The 22,630-nt window shown below is 38.1% G+C and overlaps 1 protein-coding gene across 1 annotated transcript in view; it reads left to right on the top strand.

Annotated features, from left to right (window-relative positions):
- The window catches only part of LOC149244623 (putative amino-acid acetyltransferase NAGS1, chloroplastic), a 210,787-nt gene that overhangs the window by 12,081 nt on the left and 176,076 nt on the right, over window positions 1–22,630 (top strand). The window contains exons 3-6 of the mRNA XM_089374921.1: window positions 11,697–11,784; window positions 12,523–12,731; window positions 13,037–13,188; window positions 16,101–16,524. Of these exons, the coding sequence (XP_089231047.1) occupies window positions 11,697–11,784; window positions 12,523–12,731; window positions 13,037–13,188; window positions 16,101–16,524 (873 nt within the window). The remainder of the gene's footprint in view (window positions 1–11,696; window positions 11,785–12,522; window positions 12,732–13,036; window positions 13,189–16,100; window positions 16,525–22,630) is intronic.

Below are 22,630 nucleotides of genomic sequence, written 5' to 3'. Positions count from 1 at the left end.
CACTTGTAAATGTATTTGATGTAAGTCAAAAATCCTTCTAGATCGTCAATGAAATACTCCAACATATACCTACGGAATTGATGCAAAGAAATCGCTTGAAATAATTTTGGAAGCCTCTTATTATGTCGGCCTAATCAAGGGACCACGTCGGCCTAATCAAAGGATCATGTCGGCCTTGAGATGAGGAGGAAAGCCTATTTAAAGGTAGCGTTGATACCTCCTCACAGCACATTCATTCTCATTCGTTCATAAAGGACAAGCGAAGTGAAATGGTCGAAGAGAAGGGTAGCCGCAGTCAATGAGGAAGTTTGTTCCCTCATATGAGCTCATCAAGCCTGTTTTCACATGCGACATTGTAATCTGGTCTAGGGCATCACGTTATATGAGTATATCGTTGGGTTAGAGGTCCTATCCAACCGCAGCTTGAAGGAGGAAGCCATTACTGAAGAGATCAAAGTCATCGAAAGGCTAGAAGAGCCCTAACTATCCTAGTACGTGTGCCTACATTTTGAAGCGGAAGGTTCTGTTCTCGCTGTTCTAGAACAATCACTTCTTTGGCATCGCAAAATCTCAGATCAGCTGACGTGGACTTCTTGGTGTAGAACTAGGAGGAAGGTTTTGAGTTTAGAAACTTCTCTTCGAAGTAGATACTTGTTCCCTTGCAAGGCCCACCCAATTATTGACTTAGTGGTGCTTGGGATGGGAGGCTTTGGCTAGTTAATGGGGTGTCTATTCATAGAAAAAGGTGCAAGAATGTTCAATCATAGGAAACAAGAAGAAATTGTTGATCTGCAAGAGGTAGGAATAGAGGAGGCTGAAGAGTGGGGTCTATGGCAGTAAAATCCGTGGCTCCATTTTGGGAAGTAAAAAAGAGGTCTGTTATCCTAAAAATATGGCATATTCATGTGTGCTCTTGAGGTTACGCTCCATGTAGTTAGCTCAATTGGTTTTTGTTAATATTCTTGTGGTTATTTGATTATATCAACAATTATGACCTGGGCTACTTATAGGTTTTATCATGGGATGTTATATTAAAACTTTGAACTTCCAAAATTTATGGACCTGTGGAGGGTTTACAGGTTAACCTACTATGTTCTAAAATCATATAATTTGGGATCCAACATAGGTCAAACTCGACAAGGGACAAAGAAACACATTTCATATGTGCACCTAACCAAATGCAAAAGTTCCAACTTGGTGATAAAGTAAAGTATACATATTACAAAGTGAGCATGAAAGATGTCTTCAAAAATATGTAGGCTTTAACATCATATGCTCCATATAGTCATTCCAAATAGTTTATGCTAAGGTTCTTGTAGTTATTTACAATATCTCCAAAAATTCTAAAAGAATGGTATCAAAGGAGAAGTCATGATTCCATTAAAAGAGAGCAAACAATGATTAATTCTCAATAGTCTTGAAGATGTCCAAGATGTTGAAGAATCTAGGGCAATTAGGTGTAGTGTGATTCTTCTTTACTTGATAACAATTTGTGGAGTCTTTTTACTTTTTCTTGTTAGCTTAATCTTCTTCTTCTTCTTATTAATGCATGTGTGTGTACTTCATCAAACTGCTACCAAAAACATAAGAACAAAAACACAAGATGTTGGCTCTCTACTAGGGCCAAAACCTCTCTTCTCTTCAGAGGAAAACCCTTCAATAAGTTTTCTCTTATTGAAGCTTCTTATTGATCAATGCCAAACCCTAGACCCTTGACTAGGATGTCCTCCAAGCACAAGTCAAGTCCTTCCTCTTTTCTGCACTTGGTTCCCCAACACATACACTTCCTCCTTCCGACACTTTTCTCCCCAGCATTTCGTTCTCCCTCTTTGTTTCTAGTCTAGAGATAGACCTTCCTCGAGTGAGCCTTCTTCTATCCTTTGCTCAAGTAGACTTCTTCTTTGAACAAACGAGATCCTCCTTGAGACATGGGTGTATGACTATACTGCGATTCTATTGCCCTAGTTTTTCCCACGTGTGGACGGTACCCTTAGTGAATTAGGGTCCTTTCACCTTCGCTAGAGAGAGAGACTTCTTCGCTTGTCTTGGGAGGCCTTGTAGGCCTAATATCTAGCCCAAACACCAATGAATCTTGCACTGAAATGTTACTGCTTTTATATCCACAATCTTCCCTCCTATTTGCACGTGTGACTGTTTCTAGCCCTAGAAACAATCACCTACCTTCGCTGAGTTTCCTCCTTCCTTCGCTAGACTTTTGGAGACCCTTTAGACTTGCTTCACCTTCCTTCGCTGATTTCAGAGGTAATTCAATATTTCTTTTTGACTATTTGACTCACCTATAGCACTTAACATGTGCTAGACCTATTTTGATGAGCAAGAAACTCATTGACTTATATTAAAAAAATAATATTTCTTTTCTTGAATAAGTACAAATATCAAAAATACATTTATGAACACCGAACCTAGTTACATTTCCTTCAACACTCCCTCTTAACTAGGGAGGTATTCACACAACATTACAAGGTGTTTGGCTGTTATCAATCTCTGAAGAATTCACATAAGAGAAACCGAATTTGCAATTCATTTGTTATAGCATCATATCAATCAGTATTGTCATAGTGCAAGGCCTTGACTAACAACTCCATCTCTTCATGAGATCATGAGCTACAATGCTGGCGAGACCAATGATTTATAGATACCTTCATCATTGTCTCTCAAGGTACATACCCACCCGGGTGTTCTCTGAGTAGGACCTTCTAGGACTATTATTATCTTGGGTTCCCAGCCCTCAAAGAATATTGATCCTCTTGCCTACTCTTATCTTGGATGCCCTACACATCCTCAAAGAGTTGGATGCCAGATGATTACGTAATCCTCCCATTCTTTCTTCCCAAGTGAAGATAAGAATGCTATGTCTATCTCGTGTCTACATTTCCATTCATGGCCTTCATCTAGACTTACGGCTGTTAGTCTTGGTCTAGTGCATGACCCATGAAATGGAAAAACACAATTGTTACTCCTTTGTGATCAAGGGTGATCCAAAACTTCCTCTTGATCAGGGACTTGTCAGAGCTCCCTCTTAACTAGGGACTCTTTCGTTCATCAACAACTTCTTCTTTGTGGGTCCTTCAGCTGCTTGATCTCCTTCCTTTCTTTGATGTCATGAAGTCTTTGTTCGAACTTCTTCTAGGTAGGGCACCACCCATCAATCACTTTCCTTCCTAGTTTGTCATGTCATTGCTTCCTTTGTGGAAAGTGGCTTTCTTGTCATACATAAGGTTTTCTTGTCATCTGGCTACTCCTTTGTCATTTGTCCATGCTTTGGAATACACTTCTCATGGATACAATGTTGTACTTGCTTGTTTACATGCTTCGACCTAGTAGCCCATCACGACTTCATCCTGATATTGCTTCAACATTAAATGGTGCTTTTGTTAGATGGCTTCTTCATCATGACATTTTCGTAGAGTAGAATCAGTTATCTGCATCTTTCATATCTCCAAGGCCTTCATAGGTGTCAAAAATCCTTCCTTCCTTTGTCAAATTTGTCCTGCCTTCTTTCGGGAGATATCTTCAAAGTATTTTTGTCAGATAGTGATTCTTAGTGATCATGGTGTTCTTCACATGCTTGATCTCTTTCTTCATTTGTTTCTTCTTGGATAGATTGGTCAATCACCTTATGCTCCTTGTGAGAGCACTTCTTCATTGCTTGCTTCTTGGACTAGTCAACATTTCTTCTTGCTTCTCAGTGAGCAATCTTATACTCCCTATGTGAGCATATTCTTTTGTTGACCTTCATAGAATTGTAGTACATGCCTTCGAGCATGTCCTTGGTGAAAGAGATTCTTTCATACTTGATCATCTTATAGAACTATTCCCATGACTCAATAATATACATATGATAACATGACTAAACTTTGATGCATACATACCTCATCTTGATTCTCCTTTGATCATCTTAGCTTCATTTGGTTGTCCTTGGTGTGGCCCATCTTGCTTCATCTTAGCTTGCCTGCACATCATCCTTTTCTTGAATCCCATGAATGGGACTTCCCAATGAGACATCTGCTTCTTATTTATGAATCTTCTTTTGAAGATCCCATCATAGGATCTTGAAAATCCTTACCCTGCAAATGTTTCTTTCCTTTTGATGATGGAGGTCTTCTAAGATTCTTGATCATGATCAATTTTCTTTCATCGTGGATGAGGTTCTATACTAGGTATGCTCCTTCTACATGAATATCTTGAGCTATATCTAACATGCTCCTATATTCTAGAAGATATTTCTAACCATGCATTTTGTTCTCACTATAGATGCTATTTCTACACGAGTATTTAGAACTCTATGTACTACATGCTTCTAGAATCTAGAAGATATTTCTAGCCATGCAATTTCTACATGCTCATGTTCTACTCAAAACCTTGAAAGAAGACTTGAAGTAAAGAGTTTGACTTAGTCATAGTAGAGATTTGGAGGATCTTCCTTCTTTTGCTTCTTTTCTTTTTTCTTTCACTTCTCGAGTCATTTGAGCTTCTTCCCTCTTTCTTTTGTTGTTGTTGTCCTTCTTAAGCTTATGACAATTCCTTTTGTAGTGTCCATATTCTTGGCATCCATAACATTGGATTTTGGACATGTCTTTGTTGTTTGTTCTTCGTGGACCAAATTTGCCAAATTTTCCCTTTCTCTTGGTCATGGTAGCAAATGCTTGCTCCTTTGATCCCACATCTTCCTTTGCTTTAAGTCTAGTTTCCTCTGTCTTGCATAGAGACCACATTTCACTGAGTGTGGTTGCTTCCTTCTTGGCATATATGCTTGATGTGAAGTTGCCCCAATCCTCAGGTAGAGCATTGAGTACTACAATTGTCATTTCTCTGTCAGACATGACTTCCCCAAGCTCTTGAAGTTGATCCCTCATCTCAGAGATCTTCATGAAGTAGGGAGCTATTCCTTCCTTTGATATCTTCATCTTGTACAATTCATTTCTTAGAGATATCACTTCTCCGACTGTGGATATTGAGAATAGCTCTACTAGCTTATCATAAATTTCTTTTGATGTCTCAAATTTGGAGACATAAGGAATGAGAGAATCTTTGATAGATTCTATCAAAATTCTTTGAGCTTTTGTCTCATCCTTATTGTACTTGGCTAAGGCTTGGGCTTGTTCCTTAGCAAGGATGGTGATATTCCATTTGACATGTTCTAGAAGTTCATTCTCCTTGAGAAGTAGATCAGTCCTCTTCTTCCATGCAAGAAAGTTATTGGTACCTACCAATTTGTTGCTTTCCTTGCAAAAAGACATTGATGTATATTCAGAAGGGGACATATACTTGATAGATTTTGAGATGTAATGGATTTGTTTCCTCCTTGAAGGCTTGATGGCTTGCCTTCCTAGGATCTTGATGTTCTTCAAGTTGTTTTCTCCAAGTGGACTTGCTTGATGAAGAGATTTGCTTGGTAACTTGTAGATGATGTAGGTCCCTTTTGATTTGCTCTTCTTTGTAGGTGCCTTTGTGTAAGGCTCTTCTTCTTGTTATGTAGTCTTCCTTGAAGAATGATAGATGGTAGGCCTTCTTTTCTTTGAGTAGATTTGGCTTGATGCTTCAACCTTGTAGATGCTTTTCCTTGATGAGTGTTCTTGAGTTGCCCTTTCCTTGATGTGTCACCTTACCTTTGATACCATGTTGAAGAATCTAGGGCAATTAGGTGTAGTGTGATTCTTCTTTACTTGATAACAATTTGTGGAGTCTTTTTACTTTTTCTTGTTAGCTTAATCTTCTTCTTCTTCTTATTAATGCATGTGTGTGTATTTCATCAAACTGCTACCAAAAACATAAGAACAAGAACACAAGATGTTGGCTCTCTGCCATGGCCAAAACCTCTCTCCTCTTGAGAGGAAAACCCTTCTGTAAGTTTTCTCTTATTGAAGCTTCTTATTGATCAATGCCAAACCCTAGACCCTTGATTAGAATGTCCTCCAAGCGCAAGTCAAGTCCTTCCTCTTTTCTGCACTTGGTTCCCTGACACATAGACTTCCTCCTTCTGGCACTTTGCTCCCCAGCACTTCGTCCTCCCTCTTTGTTTCTAGTCTAGAGATAGACCTTCCTTGAGTGAGCCTTCTTCTATCCTTTGCTCATATAGACTTCTTTTTTGACCAAATGAGATCCTTCTTGAGATATGGGTGTATGACTGTACTGCTGTTCTACTGCCCTAGTTTTTCCCACGTGTGGAGGGTACCCTTAGTGAATTAAGGTCCTTTCACCTTCGCTAGAGAGAGAGACTTCTTCGCTTGTCTTGGGAGGCCTTGTAGGCCTAATATCTAGCCCAAACACCAACGAATCTTGCACTGAAATGTTACTGCTGTTATATCTGCAATATGCCCTCCTTCTCTTCGCACGTGTGACTGTTTCTAGCCCTAGACTTGCTTCACCTACCTTCGCTGAGTTTCCTCCTTCCTTCGTTGCACTTTTTGAGACCCTTTAGACTTGCTTCACCTTCCTTTTTCTCAGCTTATCTCTTCTCTGATTTCAAAGGTAAGTTAGCGTGTTATAGTGGAGTGGACAACCTCTATATATAGATGATTGTCCCTCCCCTCTAGGCCAACTAGAAGGCTGACGTGAGGACTATTTGGAGGCCGACTTGCTGTCTTACTTTGGATGGCTTCTTTGGTGGTGTCACATGCTTCAAGGAGCCTCTTTGATGGTTCCTTTGCATATGAGGGGACTTGACTTTGCTTGGAGGTATTCCCTTGATCCTTGATTCATGGTGTAACATGCCCTTAAAACCTTCAATATTTCTTTTTGACTATTTGACTCACCGATAGCACTTAACATGTGCTAGACCTATTTCAATGAGCAAGAAACTCGTTTTCGTATATTATAAAAATAATATTTCTTTTCTTGAATAAGTACAAATATCAAAAGTACATTTATGAAGACTGAACCTAGTTACATTTCCTTCAACACAAGAAACACATCTTCCTTGATTATATAATGATCTTGCTCCAAGAAAATAATTCCATAAATATGGTTTAAACTTTAACATAAGTTATTTTAACCAGTGTGGAAAAAGTCGGGAAAAAATCGGGATTAAATCCCCAAAACGCGATTTTTTTGGTTGGTCGATTAAATCGGCCGAATTTTTGCCGACTTTTTCCCAGTTGAAAATTCAGGATTAAATCATGACTTTTTCCAAAAAATCGTGAATGAGGTAGTTTCTTTAACGATTTTTTAATTTTTTTTGAAAAAATCGAGATTTTATTGAAAATGTCGGGATTAAAAAAAAATTGAATTTTTGTTTGTTTGTTTTTGTGTCGACTTTTTGCCAACTTTTTCAAAAAACTCTCGACTTTAACGACTTTTTCAACTTTTGGACTCTTGCTGATTTAATTCCGACTTCGACTTTTTCCACATTGATTTTAACTTTTGTGTAACATACCTTTTGATATAATGGGGATTTAGGCAATTAATGATATTGGGAAGGCAACTGAAGAATAGAAATAAAAAGTAACTAGTCTCAAGACAAAAGGATGAGAACTTTGATGCAGTGTTCCACAGGGACGCGTCCCCCAGGGTCGGGTGCGTGCACTCCTCGCACCCCATGCACCCAGGACGGGGGGACATTTGGGGAAACGTTTCCCCACGTCCCCCTTTTGGGGAGACGCGGGGAGACGTAGGGGGGGCGTTTTCCCAATGTGGGGGACGCAACTCCCCAAAAGGGGAATGCCTGGACGTCCCCCCTGAAAATGGTCTATGCGTTCCCCGGTAAATTTGCTTGTAAACAATGATTTATGACGGGGGAAACCTAGTATTTGACCATATTTCCCTACTAATGCAATGCAATTCATGGTAGTGTTAAATTCTTAAAGTAAAAGGATGAAAATGAAAGATAAAGGAGAATGCCACTTCTACTTAAATTTTAACGTTACCATGAAACAACTCAGGATGTTTGAGAGTGGTTCTGACCTCATTGGATTTCATATGGAGAAAGTAGAATTTTAGATCTCACTCAAAATCTAGCAAACTTAACAGTTTTTCAGGAATTCAGGATTTGATGGATTGCAATGTTTCCATTGCATTTTGTCATGTACAAGGGTATGGAATTAGTCTTTAATCAAGAGCACCAAGCCCTCTGTGTACTTTAGAGTGACTTTTAGACTCGTCACTCCATTGTTTTTGAGTTTTAGTTATATCAATTTAATATTTCAGTCTTTAGATTTCAGTATCTATTATAGTCTATTTTGCTTAGTACTAATTAGATTCTAGAATGATAAATGATGAATTTTAATTTTAAATCAATTTAGAATCTAGAATGATGAATTTAATTTTTAAATCAATGTAGATTCTAGAATGGTGAATAATGAATAATGAATATGGATCAGAGTATTTCATTATTGAATCTCGTGGTTTATGGATGAATCATGTATGTATTAGTAAGAATGATGAGTATGGATCAATGTATTTCATTATTTAATTCAATTATGTATGTATCATTCTATTTAGTATTTATGTTCATTATTGAATATGAATTTGAAATATATATATATATATATATATATATATATATATATATATTAAAAAGGAAACAAAATTATATACCCCGACATCCCCCCCGTCCCCCCAAATTTCAATAAAATTTGAAGGTACTCCCACACGTCCCCCTTGTGTGTCTCCCTGTCCTTGGTGGAACATTGCTTTGATGCCATTTAGTTGCTGGGATGCTGTGGCAGTTTGGAGCAGTGTTTTTAAAACCGGAACCGGTGACCGGACCGGTCCACCTAATGAACCGGTTTACCGACCGGAACCGGTCTAACCGGGACTGGTTTGGTCTAAACGAACCGGTTTTTAAAAAATACATTAAATAATTAATTTTTAATGAAACAAAACTATTTTTAAGATGTAAAACCATGATTCCAAGCCAATAGAGACAAAATATGCAAAGTTTGCTCATTTATATACCATGCAAAGGTGAATATATCAAAATGGCACCGAGTGCAATACATATCATCGACAAAATAGCAAAATACATTCTTTCCCCTACAGTTCCTTGAGACAAGCTTATATTTGTACCAAATTTGTGCAGTTGTATATCTGACTAATGAAAGCAGGTTATTTTAATCTATGAACTTGTCTTTGTTTTATGATTCAGTTTTAGGGATTTTAGTTACCAAGAGTTATTCTATTATCACCTTGCTGATTTACATTTTTCAGACATTCTCCATCACCTATTCAATTTGGCACTTGTACAAAAATTATAAATATCCCATCATTTCATTTCTAATAACTTTTTGTTAATTGGTTGCAATTATATTTGGGCAAAACAGGGCACAGCCCTGGGAAGTTATGACAGGACTGTTTATGAAGATATCCAGCAGAGGAGGATGCCGCAGCCTGCCATGCATGCTTTGAACCATATTTGACCAGCATGGAGTGTGCACCAGTTTAGAAATATTTTGGAGGTTATCATGTGGAGGCACCCAACATGCTGAAACCCTTAGTGTTATCTTGGGAAAAAAGAAGTTGGAGAAACAAAAAGCCTAATTTAGCATACCAAATTAACCCTGAGCAGTGCACATTAGAAACAGCATTAAGCATAAATTCATGACCAAGTTATCAGTGCCATCCTTATTCCTCTACACCATCTAAGTCTCCTTGTCATTTTATTATCTAGTCTTAGTGTCTGAGTACAAAAGCCACTCTAGGCTATCTTTGTAAATCAACAAGATCTTGACCAGTGACTATTGTTCCATGTCCCCTATGGTTCCTTTGGACAAACTTATATTTATACCAAATTGTGAATTTCTGTCTCAGATTAATGAAAGCAGCTTTGTTTGATCTATGAAGTTGTATTTTGCTTTATGATCTCAGATTTAGGGATTTTAGGTAGAAAGATTTAATCTAGTATTACCTTGCAAATTTATATTTTCCAGACTCTCTCCATCACCCATTGAATTTGTCCCCTAGCACTCTTAAAACAAATCAGAATATAGAATTTCCTTTTTAAGGCTTGCAACCTTGGAGCTAGCATGCACTAGTTCCAAAGAGATATGGATTGTGCCAGTGACGGGCACCTTCTCTACATGTTCAATCGACCCCCTTGGGACTGATTTCCCAAAGGAACCATTTCAAGTGATTGAAAGTCGGATCCATTAACTTGCAACAACTATTCTGGACAGACAGAACTTTCAAACAATTCCCTTGCTTGGCAACTTATAAATAGTACTATATAATGCCACACACCAAGGAGACATGCAACAATCCTTCCATTTTTATCTTGCTATATTGAGAAAATGATCAGCAAAACATAGAGACTCTTCAAACATGAAATCCAAACTTACATTTCCAGAGCACAGTTCTGCCAAGATACAACCGAGGGACCAGATGTCAATTTTTTGATCATATGGCAGGCCCAAAATGACTTCTGGTGCACGATAAGAGCGTGACTGTACATACGAACATAAGTGATCTGTTTGAAAGCAACTGCTCCCAAGATCTATAACTTTTATTTCACACCGACTGTAACTTTTTACAAGAATGTTTTCAGGCTTCAGATCACAGTGGTCGCTCTGTCCATAAACCGGCCGGTTTAGGACGGAACCGGCCGGTTTAGGACGGAACCGGCCGGTTTGATACAAACCGGCCGGTTCCGTCCTAAACCGGCCGGTTTTGACCGGTTAGGGCCAGATTTTGGGCACAGGAGGGAGCTGACCGGGTTTATTAGGCCGGTTCGGACCGGCCAGCTATCTAACCGGCCGGTTTGACCGGTAACCGGTTTTTGTGGCCGGTTTTTAAAACTATGGTTTGGAGTTTGATAATAATCATTTCAGTAGTGGTACCTGATAGAATAAGTTAGTGAGTAGAGATGGTAATTATTGTCCAGATTCAATGTTTGCTGGTAAAACTCTCCCGGGGGTCATGCCCCCCAACCTCACCCAAACCATGCTTCATGTGGGAGTATTCATGGAGCACCCTTGGGAGTGCGCTCTTGGGCTCCCTGTCACTGTGGGGAGCGTGGTGCTCCCTGCTGCTGTGGGGAGTATGACACTTCCTAGGACGCTCCTGGAGCACGATGCCCTTGGCTTTATGTACCCGAATGTTGGTGGTGTGGATTGTTTAAATTCTTCGTCACGACCTTAGCAAAAATGTATCCTTCACTCAAACCAAAATCATTGGTTAGGCATGTTAAGCTTTTTTATACCATATTTTAAGGGTTGGGTTAGGCAGTTTCATCAAAATTGGGTGGTGTTGACTGATCTCTGTAGAGGACTGAGGTAGAGGCAAAAGCTAAGACAAGAGGCAAAGGATGAAGGATGTTAGTAAATGACGAGGATCCCATTATAAGTGATGGTTGGAACATTGCTTCTCATTTAAAAAATTAAATGGTCTTGCTCTTTTATTTATAATGCTTTCGTTTAGAGTTTCAATATAATCATTAATATACTATGGATGGCATTTCTAACTTCATAATAATGCACGATTCATCTACAAATAGCACAAATATGTATGTTTTCATATATTATGTAAGTGATCTGGCATTCTGCATGTTTTTTTGAATATATATATATATATATATATATATATATATAGTGTTAAATCTTCAGAAATTTGCACTTATTGGTTCCCAGGATATATCCTTGGCCTTTGTCAATACAGATGGCTAATGTCAAGCACAATGTTCTTCTACTATCTTTTTGTTCCAAATATTTTTATATTGATACGTGAACATTTATAAATTGCAGGATATTTCTCTCCTCCATGGTTTAGGAATCAAGTTTGTGATTGTTCCAGGAACACATGTTCAGATTGATCAACTCCTGCAGGAGAGAGGTAAGCATTAAGCATAAATCAACTGTGATAGTAAGGTCCTGCATATCGACTAACTAGGAATAATCCATAGTGCCCTACAAGGCTGGAGCTATACTAATGTGCCCTTTCTGGTTAGCTGCTAGATCAACCATTTTTCTAGCATGTTTACCTTGAATGTTTTGCATTCATTTAGGGCCCTTTGACACATCAATTTTTCTTGGAAACCCAGAAACACATTGGAAGAGTTTCAGCCTTGGAGAAACACATTGGAGAAGCCTGCTATTTTAGAGAAATAATTATGGACATGTGGAGTTTTACAATGCCACCCGGTTTGTTTTACATTCACCATGAAACGCTGTTGCTGCAATATTGCATTTCCATGCTTGATGAATATTAGTATATTACATCTATAATGTTGAAGTGTATAAACTTATATTGAATGATGCTATTATAGCTCATTAGAGCTAAGTATGTTTTTATATGATATATATTTATTCTATGGTTGGAGGTTAGCAGGAGTAAATCAAGAAAAAAGACTCCGTGATCATTAGATGAATGGAATTCTAGTATGTAGCACACTAAACGTTCATCTAGGTGTCAAGATAATTTTATAGGATAAGTTAAGATGATTAAAGGATTGGTTCTTCAGGTGGGTCGCTAGTATTTCTATTTTGCTTAGTTTGATTACGATATATTTGGAAATATCTACAAAATAATCTGCATTAGTGCTAGGTTAATGAAAATATTTGTTTATTGCAGGAAACAAGGCCAAATATGTTGGGCGGTATCGAATTACAGATCCTGAGTCTTTAGAAGCAGCAATGGAGGCAGCTGGTAGAATCCGTCTTACAATAGAAGCCAAACTTTCTCCAGGGCCACCGATTCCAAGTCTTCGGCGACATGGTGACAATGACCGCTGGCATGATGTTGGAGTAAGTGTTGCCAGTGGGAACTTTCTGGCGGCTAAGGTGAGTTAGCCTGAATTGATGAGGACCAAGTTACCTATATATTGCATTCTATGATCAGAAAACAAATTAGTCAAACACTACTGGATGGGCTGTATATTCAAGTAATTTTGCTGGCTTATATTGTTGCTGTTTTCTACTTCTTAACTGATTATTTTTGTTAAGTTTTTTGTCATTGATATATGATTTATTCAAAATGGAAAATTGTGTCATGTATGTCACTACTCACGAAATGTTTTGTTTGAGATTAAAGCACTCATGTACATTTTAATATTAACTGACGCACTGCTTGTAATGTCTTAACACAGCGTAGAGGAGTAGTTGGTGGAATTGATTATATGGCCACTGGAGAGGTAAAAAGAATTGATGTTTCTCGGATACGGGAGAGACTCGAAGCTAATTGTGTTGTCATAGTGAGCAACTTAGGCTACTCCAGCACTGGGCAAGTTCTAAATTGCAAGTACGTCAGATTATATCATTTTCAGATTGTAGCGCTGTTTTGCCACACATGGAATTTTATATTTGTAATTTCAGCAAAAGGGTCCAGTTTCCAGGGTAGCAACTATTTTTAGAGCAATCTTCTTAATCTGACCAAAGCCAACCTGCCCTAGAAGTAAACAAAGGGATGCAATTGACACACTGAAGGAGTTATTTTTAAATCCTTTTTTGTTGACATTCATGAGGACCCTTAAGGTTTGTAAGCCCCTGAATGTCATTAACTTTATGCTTAGTACTCTAGGCTAAAGCTGATATTTGACTTGATTGTACAGATGAATTTTTGACAAGATAATCCTTTGTCAATAAAGGCAACCAATCTTAGAAGTAAACAACGGATTATACTTGAAATCATATCCGTATAAGCATGTTTAAAAAAAGAAATTACTTGGATTTTTCGTGTTCTCTGTGGCGTATATTATACTTAAGGAACTGGTATTTGGCCTTAAAATAATAGCCAATAGTTCTCAATTTTGAATATTTTAACTTAATTTTCTTTATTTTGGACTGCTCATTCTCCAACGATGTCATCGAGTGTTTCACATATATTCAAATTTCATACATTAAACTTTTGCTATGTTATTATGAATTTCATGCATGATACCTTGGTTACAACACAAATCTTGTGATCTTCCAATGATAATTGGAAACTATAATTATAAAAGGAGGTTTTAGGATGAGATAATTTCCAACAAATGACCACAATAGTAGGTCAATGGGGCTAAAAGATACATCCATTGTGAATAGAATGTGAGAGTGTGAAAGCAACTCCTATGTATTGCTAAAAGAAAAAGAGAAAATTAAAAATAATACAACATAAGTGTCTAGGTTCTCTGATTCTGACCAAATAGCCAAAATATATGTAAGTGGTGTAAGTGCTTTGATACAAAGGGAGGGTTTGAGACTGGAAATCTTGGTGCTGAGCAAGAGATAGGGACACTGGCTAATTGTCATGATGATGGAGAGAAATGGGGCAGATCAGGATACTGGCAATTGTCAGAGTCGTTTAGTGCTGTGAAGGGATCCAATTATACAATATTGGGGGTGGGGGTTGAAGTGAGAAGGGCCTACTCTCCTACCGTCCATTTTTGAAGGAAAGAAATTCTAGATGTAACCATGACTACTTGGCTGAATTTGGGGGGTAGTATGATGAGTGAGAAGCACCCTACTCTTTACCTGTATGGATATGGTCTGTTTATTGCTTTGATGATGCATCATCAATGGCTTGGTTTGACAAATTGACAAAGTTCTCAAAGATGGTGGTCGACAACCTAGGGGACGGGCAGTTGAGAGGAGACTTGAGGTCTCATTGTTCTGTGATTTGAAATATTTTGATGGTGGTCTATTTGTCGCTAGCTGCTCCGATTTTGATAGTGCAATTGGAAAGTTTGAGGTGATCCTCCTTGCAGTCACAGTGTGAGCTGGGGCCTATAGGAATTGAGCGAAGTAGAGGACTGTAATGTAAATTCCCTGAGGTAGGAAGGCACTGCTTTGAAAGGAAACACATTAAATATAGGCCAGGACATACCAAATTGAACTGTAACAAGATAATGAAAATTTTCATCATGAGAGAACCAAAAACATCTCTCAGTCTTCCCTCGGCTACAAGCCTACAACAAATAAGTTCAGACACAGATAAATGATTTGAAAATTGCATATCCAAAGTCTCTGATAAAAGGTCAATTTTCTAATGAGTGTTATGTTCTTATACATGTTCCCATCCAGCCAACAGACAAACTTGAAATGGGAATAATGATACATAAAAATTCATGGATTGAAGTGAAAAATGTCTTTTAGGCTATTCTTACTCTAATAGAATGCTGTAAGAATGTAAACATTTGGTTTTAGTTTTTACAACCCATGGTTCATGGGTGACATACTTAAATCCCAATGTTTAGCAAGATAACAAAAACGGTTGTGTCCTTTGTCTACTGATCATTTTTCATGTAATTTTCATATACAGACCTCTTCACGGAAGTAATTTTTCTATTTTAATCGTAATTGAGAATTGGTATATTAATGGTATTGATAATTAAGTCACAATGGAAAAGAAACTTATAACTTTCTTTATTCTTAATTTGTCTGCTGATACATTATATTTGATTCTCTCTCTCTCTCTCCTTTTTACATTTTAACACGATTGTTAAATTTAAATTTTATATTGAGATGAAAAAAAGTTACATTTCTTATGTGCTAGCAAGTGCACCAAAAAAGCACAAGGCCAAAAAATCCCTACTGGTCCTTGAGGCAGCTAAAGAAACTAACAGAATTGTTCATTTGTCTACTGATCATTGTGGCCTGCATAAGGTTGGACATCATATGAAAAAATGAAACAGAATAAACAATTCATACTAGATTGATTTTAGGGTATTTTTGCCATACATAGAATTTTCCACTAAAGACAAGCTTTACTACCATAAATGGACACTGGAAGGAATGCGGCTAACTAAAGAGAGCAATTCCTGGTGGCTTGAGGGAAGACCCCTCTATCTTTATATAAAGTCAACTTCAATGTGTCTTTTGCAAGTTGAAAGCATTGTTTAGACTATCTGTCGGCAACTATGCTGTGTTTTCTGAATAAATGCTTAAAGGAGACTAAGGAGAACTCTCCCCTTTTGCAGATGGACAAGTTCCAACACAGGCTGTTATTTTTGTTTCAAGTTATAAATGCACTTGATATCATTTACAAAAAGACATAATTGTTTCTAAGACATTTTTTAATTTAACATTGCTTGCCAATTCCTCAAAGAAGACAGTGGCTTTATCCTTTACTTAAGATGATTACTGGGATTATAGAATTTTCTCAATATCTAGTTGTAAGAATGTCTTCGTTTATTGTTGTTGTGTGAATAATTGATTTGGATTGGGTGGTTGCAGCACATATGAGGTAGCTACTGCCTGTGCACTGGCTCTTCAAGCAGACAAACTCATTTGCTTGGTTGATGGTCCTATTCTAGATGAAAATGGAAGGTTAATTCGTTATATGACTCTTCCTGAAGCAGACCAACTTATACGGAAGCGAGCTGAGCAGAGTGAAATTGCCGCAAAATATGTACAAGCTGTTGCTGGCACTACTAGTAATCACCTGGAATATTCTGGTGTGAATGGAAGAGATACTTCATTTCAACAAGACTTTGGTGCTAGGAAAGCGTTTGGTGCAACATTTCACAATGGTGTTGGCTTTGATAGTGGAAATGGACTTGGGGCTGGAGGACAGGGGTTTGCTATTGGTGGGGAAGAGAGGCTGGGCAGATTAAATGCATACCTTTCAGAACTAGCCGCGGCAGTCTTCGTGTGCAGAGTAAGATTTCCAGCTCTTGATATGAACAACATTTATTAGGTTTCTGTTTTGTTTTTATTGGCTGCAGAATGAATGCATTCTGGAAATTAACTTAAAAGTGCAGCTTTTCTCATATCAGGATAACCTCTGATGCCTTTAATAGCTTTTTCTCTCATTTGCTTGGATGGATCTCTGCTCCTAGTTGAACATTTGAATCAATTACTTTGTATATGACTTATAGTTTAGGAAAGCTGTTCACTCCTGAGTCCTATTGCTTCTTTAATAATTGTAAGCATAGTATTCAAAACCTGAACTGGTGACTGGACTGGTCCACCTATCAAACCGGATTTCAAACTGGAACTGGTCAAACTGGGACTGGTCAGATCTCAATGAACTGGTCTTTTAAAAAATACATAAAATAATTAATCTTTAATGAAACATTGAAAAACTATTTTTAAGATTTAAAACTATGATTCCAAACTAGTAGAAACAATATATGCAAAGTTTGCTCATCTATATACCGTATAAAGGTGAATATATCAAAAGGAGTTGTCTTTAGTGCGACTTTTTGGATTTTCCGATGCCGGAATCCGACGGAAAAAATTGAGGTGAAATCTTGATTTGTGTTATTTAAACTAGTTTTTTGACTGTATATATGGATTCAGCACCCTGAAAAACCCCTAGGGCACTTCGATTGTGCAGGATTACCGATAAGCTTGTGATTTCAATAAATTCCTGCCAGATTTTAGAGAAATTAGATTAGAAAAACTCACCGGAAAAGCTTCCAAAAAGTCGCACTAAAGACAACTGGCACCAAGTGCAATACATATCAACAACAAAATACACAATCAATGAGGCTCGAAATGGCCTCTAGAGTCCAAATAAAATGCTACAAGCTATGGGGCCACTGGCTTACTACAAGTCTACATATCATTGATCAACATGATCACTGCTCATTATGATCAAACTCATCATTGCTACTAAACGTGGGATCATCAATGTGAGCTATATAAACATCATCTGGCCTAGAGTATGAGGACTCCTCAGACTCCTCTACAACCTCGGTGGTAGTAGTAGTAGCAACAAAACTAGAAATCAAAACTACAAATCATTGATCAACATGGTCACTCATAAAACTCGTCATTCATTCAACACCATTAGAAATGGGATCATCAACAAGAGCTACATAAACACCATCTAGCTCAAAGTCATCAGATTTGGATTGCTCAACCCAGGGTTACTTGGGAGCGGGGGTGCAAACGGGAGCAGGAGCGACATTTTGAGAAGCTCCCGGTTTGGGAGCGAATCCCGAAGAGTTATATATATATATATATATATTGATGCATATATGTCAACAAAAACATGTAGAATGATGAATTAGATATAAAAACATTAAAAACATAGATTGAACCATATAACAACAATCATCTATAAGTTATAATATTCATCAACCACGTCCACAAGTTAGTAACATGGTAATATACAACATATTGAGTCTCATGATTCATCAATCTTAAAGTTTCAAGCTTTCAAAGTTCAATATATAACATTTATCATCATTGATCACCAAAGTTGTACTTGTAAGCTAAGTGTAACCATTACAACAAACAATATCTACCATGAAATGAAATGTTATAAAATGAAATGAAATGAAACAACTTTCAACTTTCATGAAGCATCATATTCATAATTCATTACTAATGAGTTATAATTGCCAACTTCAAACTTCAAACCAATGTTTTACAACTCGGACTCGGACTCCGACTCGGCCGAGGATCGACTCCGACTCCGACTCCGACTCGGTAATGACTCGGCCGGCTCGATTTCAATGACTCGGTCGTTGTAAAAAATACATTAAATATTTATTTTTTTTATAAAAAAACATAATTTTAAATATTTTAAACATAATTTTAAAGATTTTCATTCAAGTTTCCAAACACACAACATTATAATATACATGGAAGACAACATATGATCAAAGTAGGCTCATGAACCAATCCATTATATCAAAATGGTACCCAATGGCAATAGTAAATACATAGTCAACTGTAGTCTGTCATACATGATCAAAGACTCAAGAGTCAAAACAAAATACAAATAACCAAGGAGGCTAGTAGCTACTCCCAGAGGAGCCAAGATCATCTCGACCAATCTCTGGATCATCATCATCAGAGTCAGACAAGGGGCCCCATGGCTCCTCCTCATCATCATCGTCTCCAACTGCAACTGTAGAAGTGGTGCCAGTACCACTAGGCTGTGCAGCAGATGCAAGCTGAGATAGAGTACAAATGCGGCTGCGCTTCTGTCGTGGCTGAGCAGAGGAAGGCGAAGCACCTACAACTGGAGTCCTACTAGCTGGCTGTGAGACTGAGGCTGGTGGATCGGGATCTGCATTCAACTGAACAGGCTGCAGTGGATGTTCAACATCAAGTTGATCAATCTCAAGATCCTCATCAGGATCAAACTCTGGTAGACGACTCTCCACTACCCAATCTGATGTTGGATCAATGTCTTCCAACACAATGGGATCTGAATCAGGTCTTTTGTTCAGCAATTGGTTCCGTTTGAGCCGAAGGTTGTATTGGACAAAAACTAGATCATTCAACCGTTTTTGCTCCAAACGGTTTCTCTTCTTTGTGTGAATCCTCTCAAAGACAGACCAATTGCGCTCACACCTAGATGCACTGCAAGTTTGACTCAAAATACGAATTGCAAACCTTTGCAATTCAGGGCACTGGCCACCAAAGGCCTCCCACCATTGTGCTGCAAAAAACATAGGAGTGTAATGAATTATGAGTTAGATGAAGGTTGAAGCTCAACAAAATTACAAATTATAAATGATTTAACAAACTTTAATAAAAAAAGTAAAACCATTAAGAAATTGAAAATTGAAATTTTTGTTTACCTGGCTCATCTGCTTCTCTTGCAATCTTTGCTAGGTTCTTCCCAAAGGTACCTGTTGCATTGCTGAAGGATGTGACCTGCTGATGTATCAGCAGCTGATCAGACTCCGATGGGACCATGCGCTCAATGCAATCAACCAGTCCATCTCTGACCTCCCCCCTCAAAGCTCCTGACTCCTTAGCTTTATAATGATACCGTGGGTTCAAAAAATACCCAGCTGCATGTATAGGGCGATGGAGTTGATTGTTCCATCTTTCATCAATGATTGCCCAAATCAATGTTTTACAACTCGGACTCGGACTCGGACTCGGCCGAGGATCGACTCCGACTCGGTAATGACTCGGCCGGCTCGATTTCAATGACTCGGTCGTTGTAAAAAATACATTAAATATTTATTTTTTTTATAAAAAAACATAATTTTAAGTAATTTAAACATAATTTTAAAGATTTTCATTCAAGTTTCCAAAGATATCTCAATGTACCACAAGTTCACAATAGAAATTTCAATGTAAATGACGATTTGCTCAATGTAAAAAGACAAATTGCTTAAAATTCAAAAACTAGCTATACACGAGCTGTTCAAGTAGCCCAAGTATTTCAATTAGATTCAAACCAATCAATTATCTTCACATTTTCCAATGTCATGCAATTTTAACTTGAGGGAATTAAATTTTAGCCTAATCACCATTCACTATGTAAGGAATGAAAAAGTGCTTTAAAAAGATGAATATCAACAATGCCTTTGTTTATGAAACCAAGTGTGAAACTAAATGTTCTTTAGGGCAGCAAGCTTATATGTGATTTAAATTAGACCCTTCAGAAAATAGCAAGTATTCAGACTTAAAAACCAATGCCAAATTTGCTGAAGTAAATGATCAAAATCACTTACATTTCAAAGACAAATTTTATGACTGCAGCAAATTGTTTATGACAACAATGAAGTTAAGAAATTAAACCAATGCCAATTTAACATGCCAAACAATTCTACATTGATTAGCCTCGAATTTAACAATGCAATTCAGGTTTTTTATGATAAGAGGTTTTGTAGCTTAATGATTGCTTTATCACTGTTTTAAATGTGATTTAGTTTAATGTTTTAGACAATGAATGAAATAGAGGTTTAGAAGACAAAACCTGAGGCCCTAGGCCTTGAAGCTATTTAACCAAATTCCTTCCAATGATGGCCACCTGAAACACAAGTTCTTACCCAAAATACTCTGCAAAATTTGATGAATAACTAACCCAAGAAATGAATTTTTTTTATTAAAATCGCTGCCCAGCCGTCCTTTCTATGACTCGGCCGAGTCAATACCGACCCGGCCGGGTTGACCGAGTCAGCTATGACTCGGCCGAGTCATTGGATGACTCGGCCGAGTCATAGCTGACTCGGTCAGCCGAGCCGGGTCAATGTTTTGGCTAATGAAACGGTCCGAAACGACCGTTTCGGTTTCAACTCGGCCGTTTCGTAAAACAGAGGCCCAAATGGGCCCAGACTTTGCCACTCTATCCTTGTATGCTGTCTTTATTTGCTCCTTTGCTTGATCCATAGCCTCATAAATGAAGCCCATAGCCAACCTTTCCCCATCCACCAACCGCAACACCTTAACTAGTGGCTCAGCAAGCTTCACAATCTCTGCTGCCTTTCTCCAAAAAGTTTCATCATGGACTTTCCTTTTCAATTCTCTGCCTTCTGGTTTGTTAGACCAACTGCTTTGATTCCATTCATCACTGGAAAACATCTTTTGCAAGTTTCTATGTTGGGAAAGCATAGATTGCAATGTCAAAAAATGTGTAGCAAATCTAGTGATGGCAGGCCTAATAATATCCTTGCCTCCAGTGTGTTTCCTCATGAGACTCAAAACCAGTGTATGATTGTAGATAAATTTTGTTATGCTTTTGGCATTATCTACAGTGTTTCTGACCCAATCTAATTTTCCAATATCCTCAAGCATGAGGTCTATGCAATGTGCAGCGCATGGGGTCCAAAAGATGGTCTTGTGTTTTTCCTCTAACAGTCTACCAGCAAGAACATAGTCCTTTCCCCATCCACCAACCGCAACACCTTAACTAGTGGCTCAGCAAGCTTCACAATCTCTGCTGCCTTTCTCCAAAAAGTTTCATCATGGACTTTCCTTTTCAATTCTCTGCCTTCTGGTTTGTTAGACCAACTGCTTTGATTCCATTCATCACTGGAAAACATCTTTTGCAAGTTTCTATGTTGGGAAAGCATAGATTGCAATGTCAAAAAATGTGTAGCAAATCTAGTGATGGCAGGCCTAATAATATCCTTGCCTCCAGTGTGTTTCCTCATGAGACTCAAAACCAGTGTATGATTGTAGATAAATTTTGTTATGCTTTTGGCATTATCTACAGTGTTTCTGACCCAATCTAATTTTCCAATATCCTCAAGCATGAGGTCTATGCAATGTGCAGCGCATGGGGTCCAAAAGATGGTCTTGTGTTTTTCCTCTAACAGTCTACCAGCAAGAACATAGTTAGAGGCATTGTCTGTGATGATTTGAACAACATTAGCCACCCCCACATCCTCAATAACCTCATCCAATAGCTGAAACAACAAGTGGCCATCTTTTACCTTATCAGATGCATCAACTGATTTTAAAAACATGGTTCCCTGTGGGCAGAAGACAAGAAAGTTTATGATGGTACGGTTTCTTTGATCAGTCCATCCATCTGACATGATGGTACACCCTGTTCTTGCCCATGATTCCTTGAAATCTTGCAAATACTCATTAATTGATTTAATTTCTTTCTGCAAACGAAACCCCTTAGCTCTTGCATAGTAGGGCCTTTGAAGCCTTTTCCAGCAGCATGTATGGCCTCAAACATAGGCTCATAATATGGTGAACGAGCAGCATTAAAGGGGATATCAGCATCATACCACCATCTAGCTATGTAGTCACAAGCAGTCTCCCTCAATTCTTTCTTCCAATGGTCATCTAAAGTGGGCTGAGCAAGACCTTTACTAATACTAACTTCAGGACCATGTGCATCTGATGGAGAGGAGCCTGAGTGAGTGAAAAAACTTTTGATAGTCCCATCACCCTTCATTCTACCCTTTCCCTTATCTTGAACAGAAGCAAAAGAGGGAGGAACATAACGGAAAGGGTTTGATGCATCAGTTTGAGGGATAGAGGAAGAACCCTCAAACTCATAGTGGGGGTTGGCAGCCATCATTCTTTGTATCTCCCTCTTCCTCCCAATT

The sequence above is a fragment of the Pinus tabuliformis genome, chromosome 8 (assembly GCF_031772625.1).
Source record: "Pinus tabuliformis cultivar Carrire ecotype Pingquan chromosome 8, CPIR1, whole genome shotgun sequence".
In the NCBI taxonomy this organism is placed as follows: Eukaryota; Viridiplantae; Streptophyta; class Pinopsida; order Pinales; family Pinaceae; genus Pinus; species Pinus tabuliformis.
The sequence above is the reverse complement of the archived record's forward strand: the minus strand, read 5'-3'. Positions and strand labels throughout refer to the sequence as shown.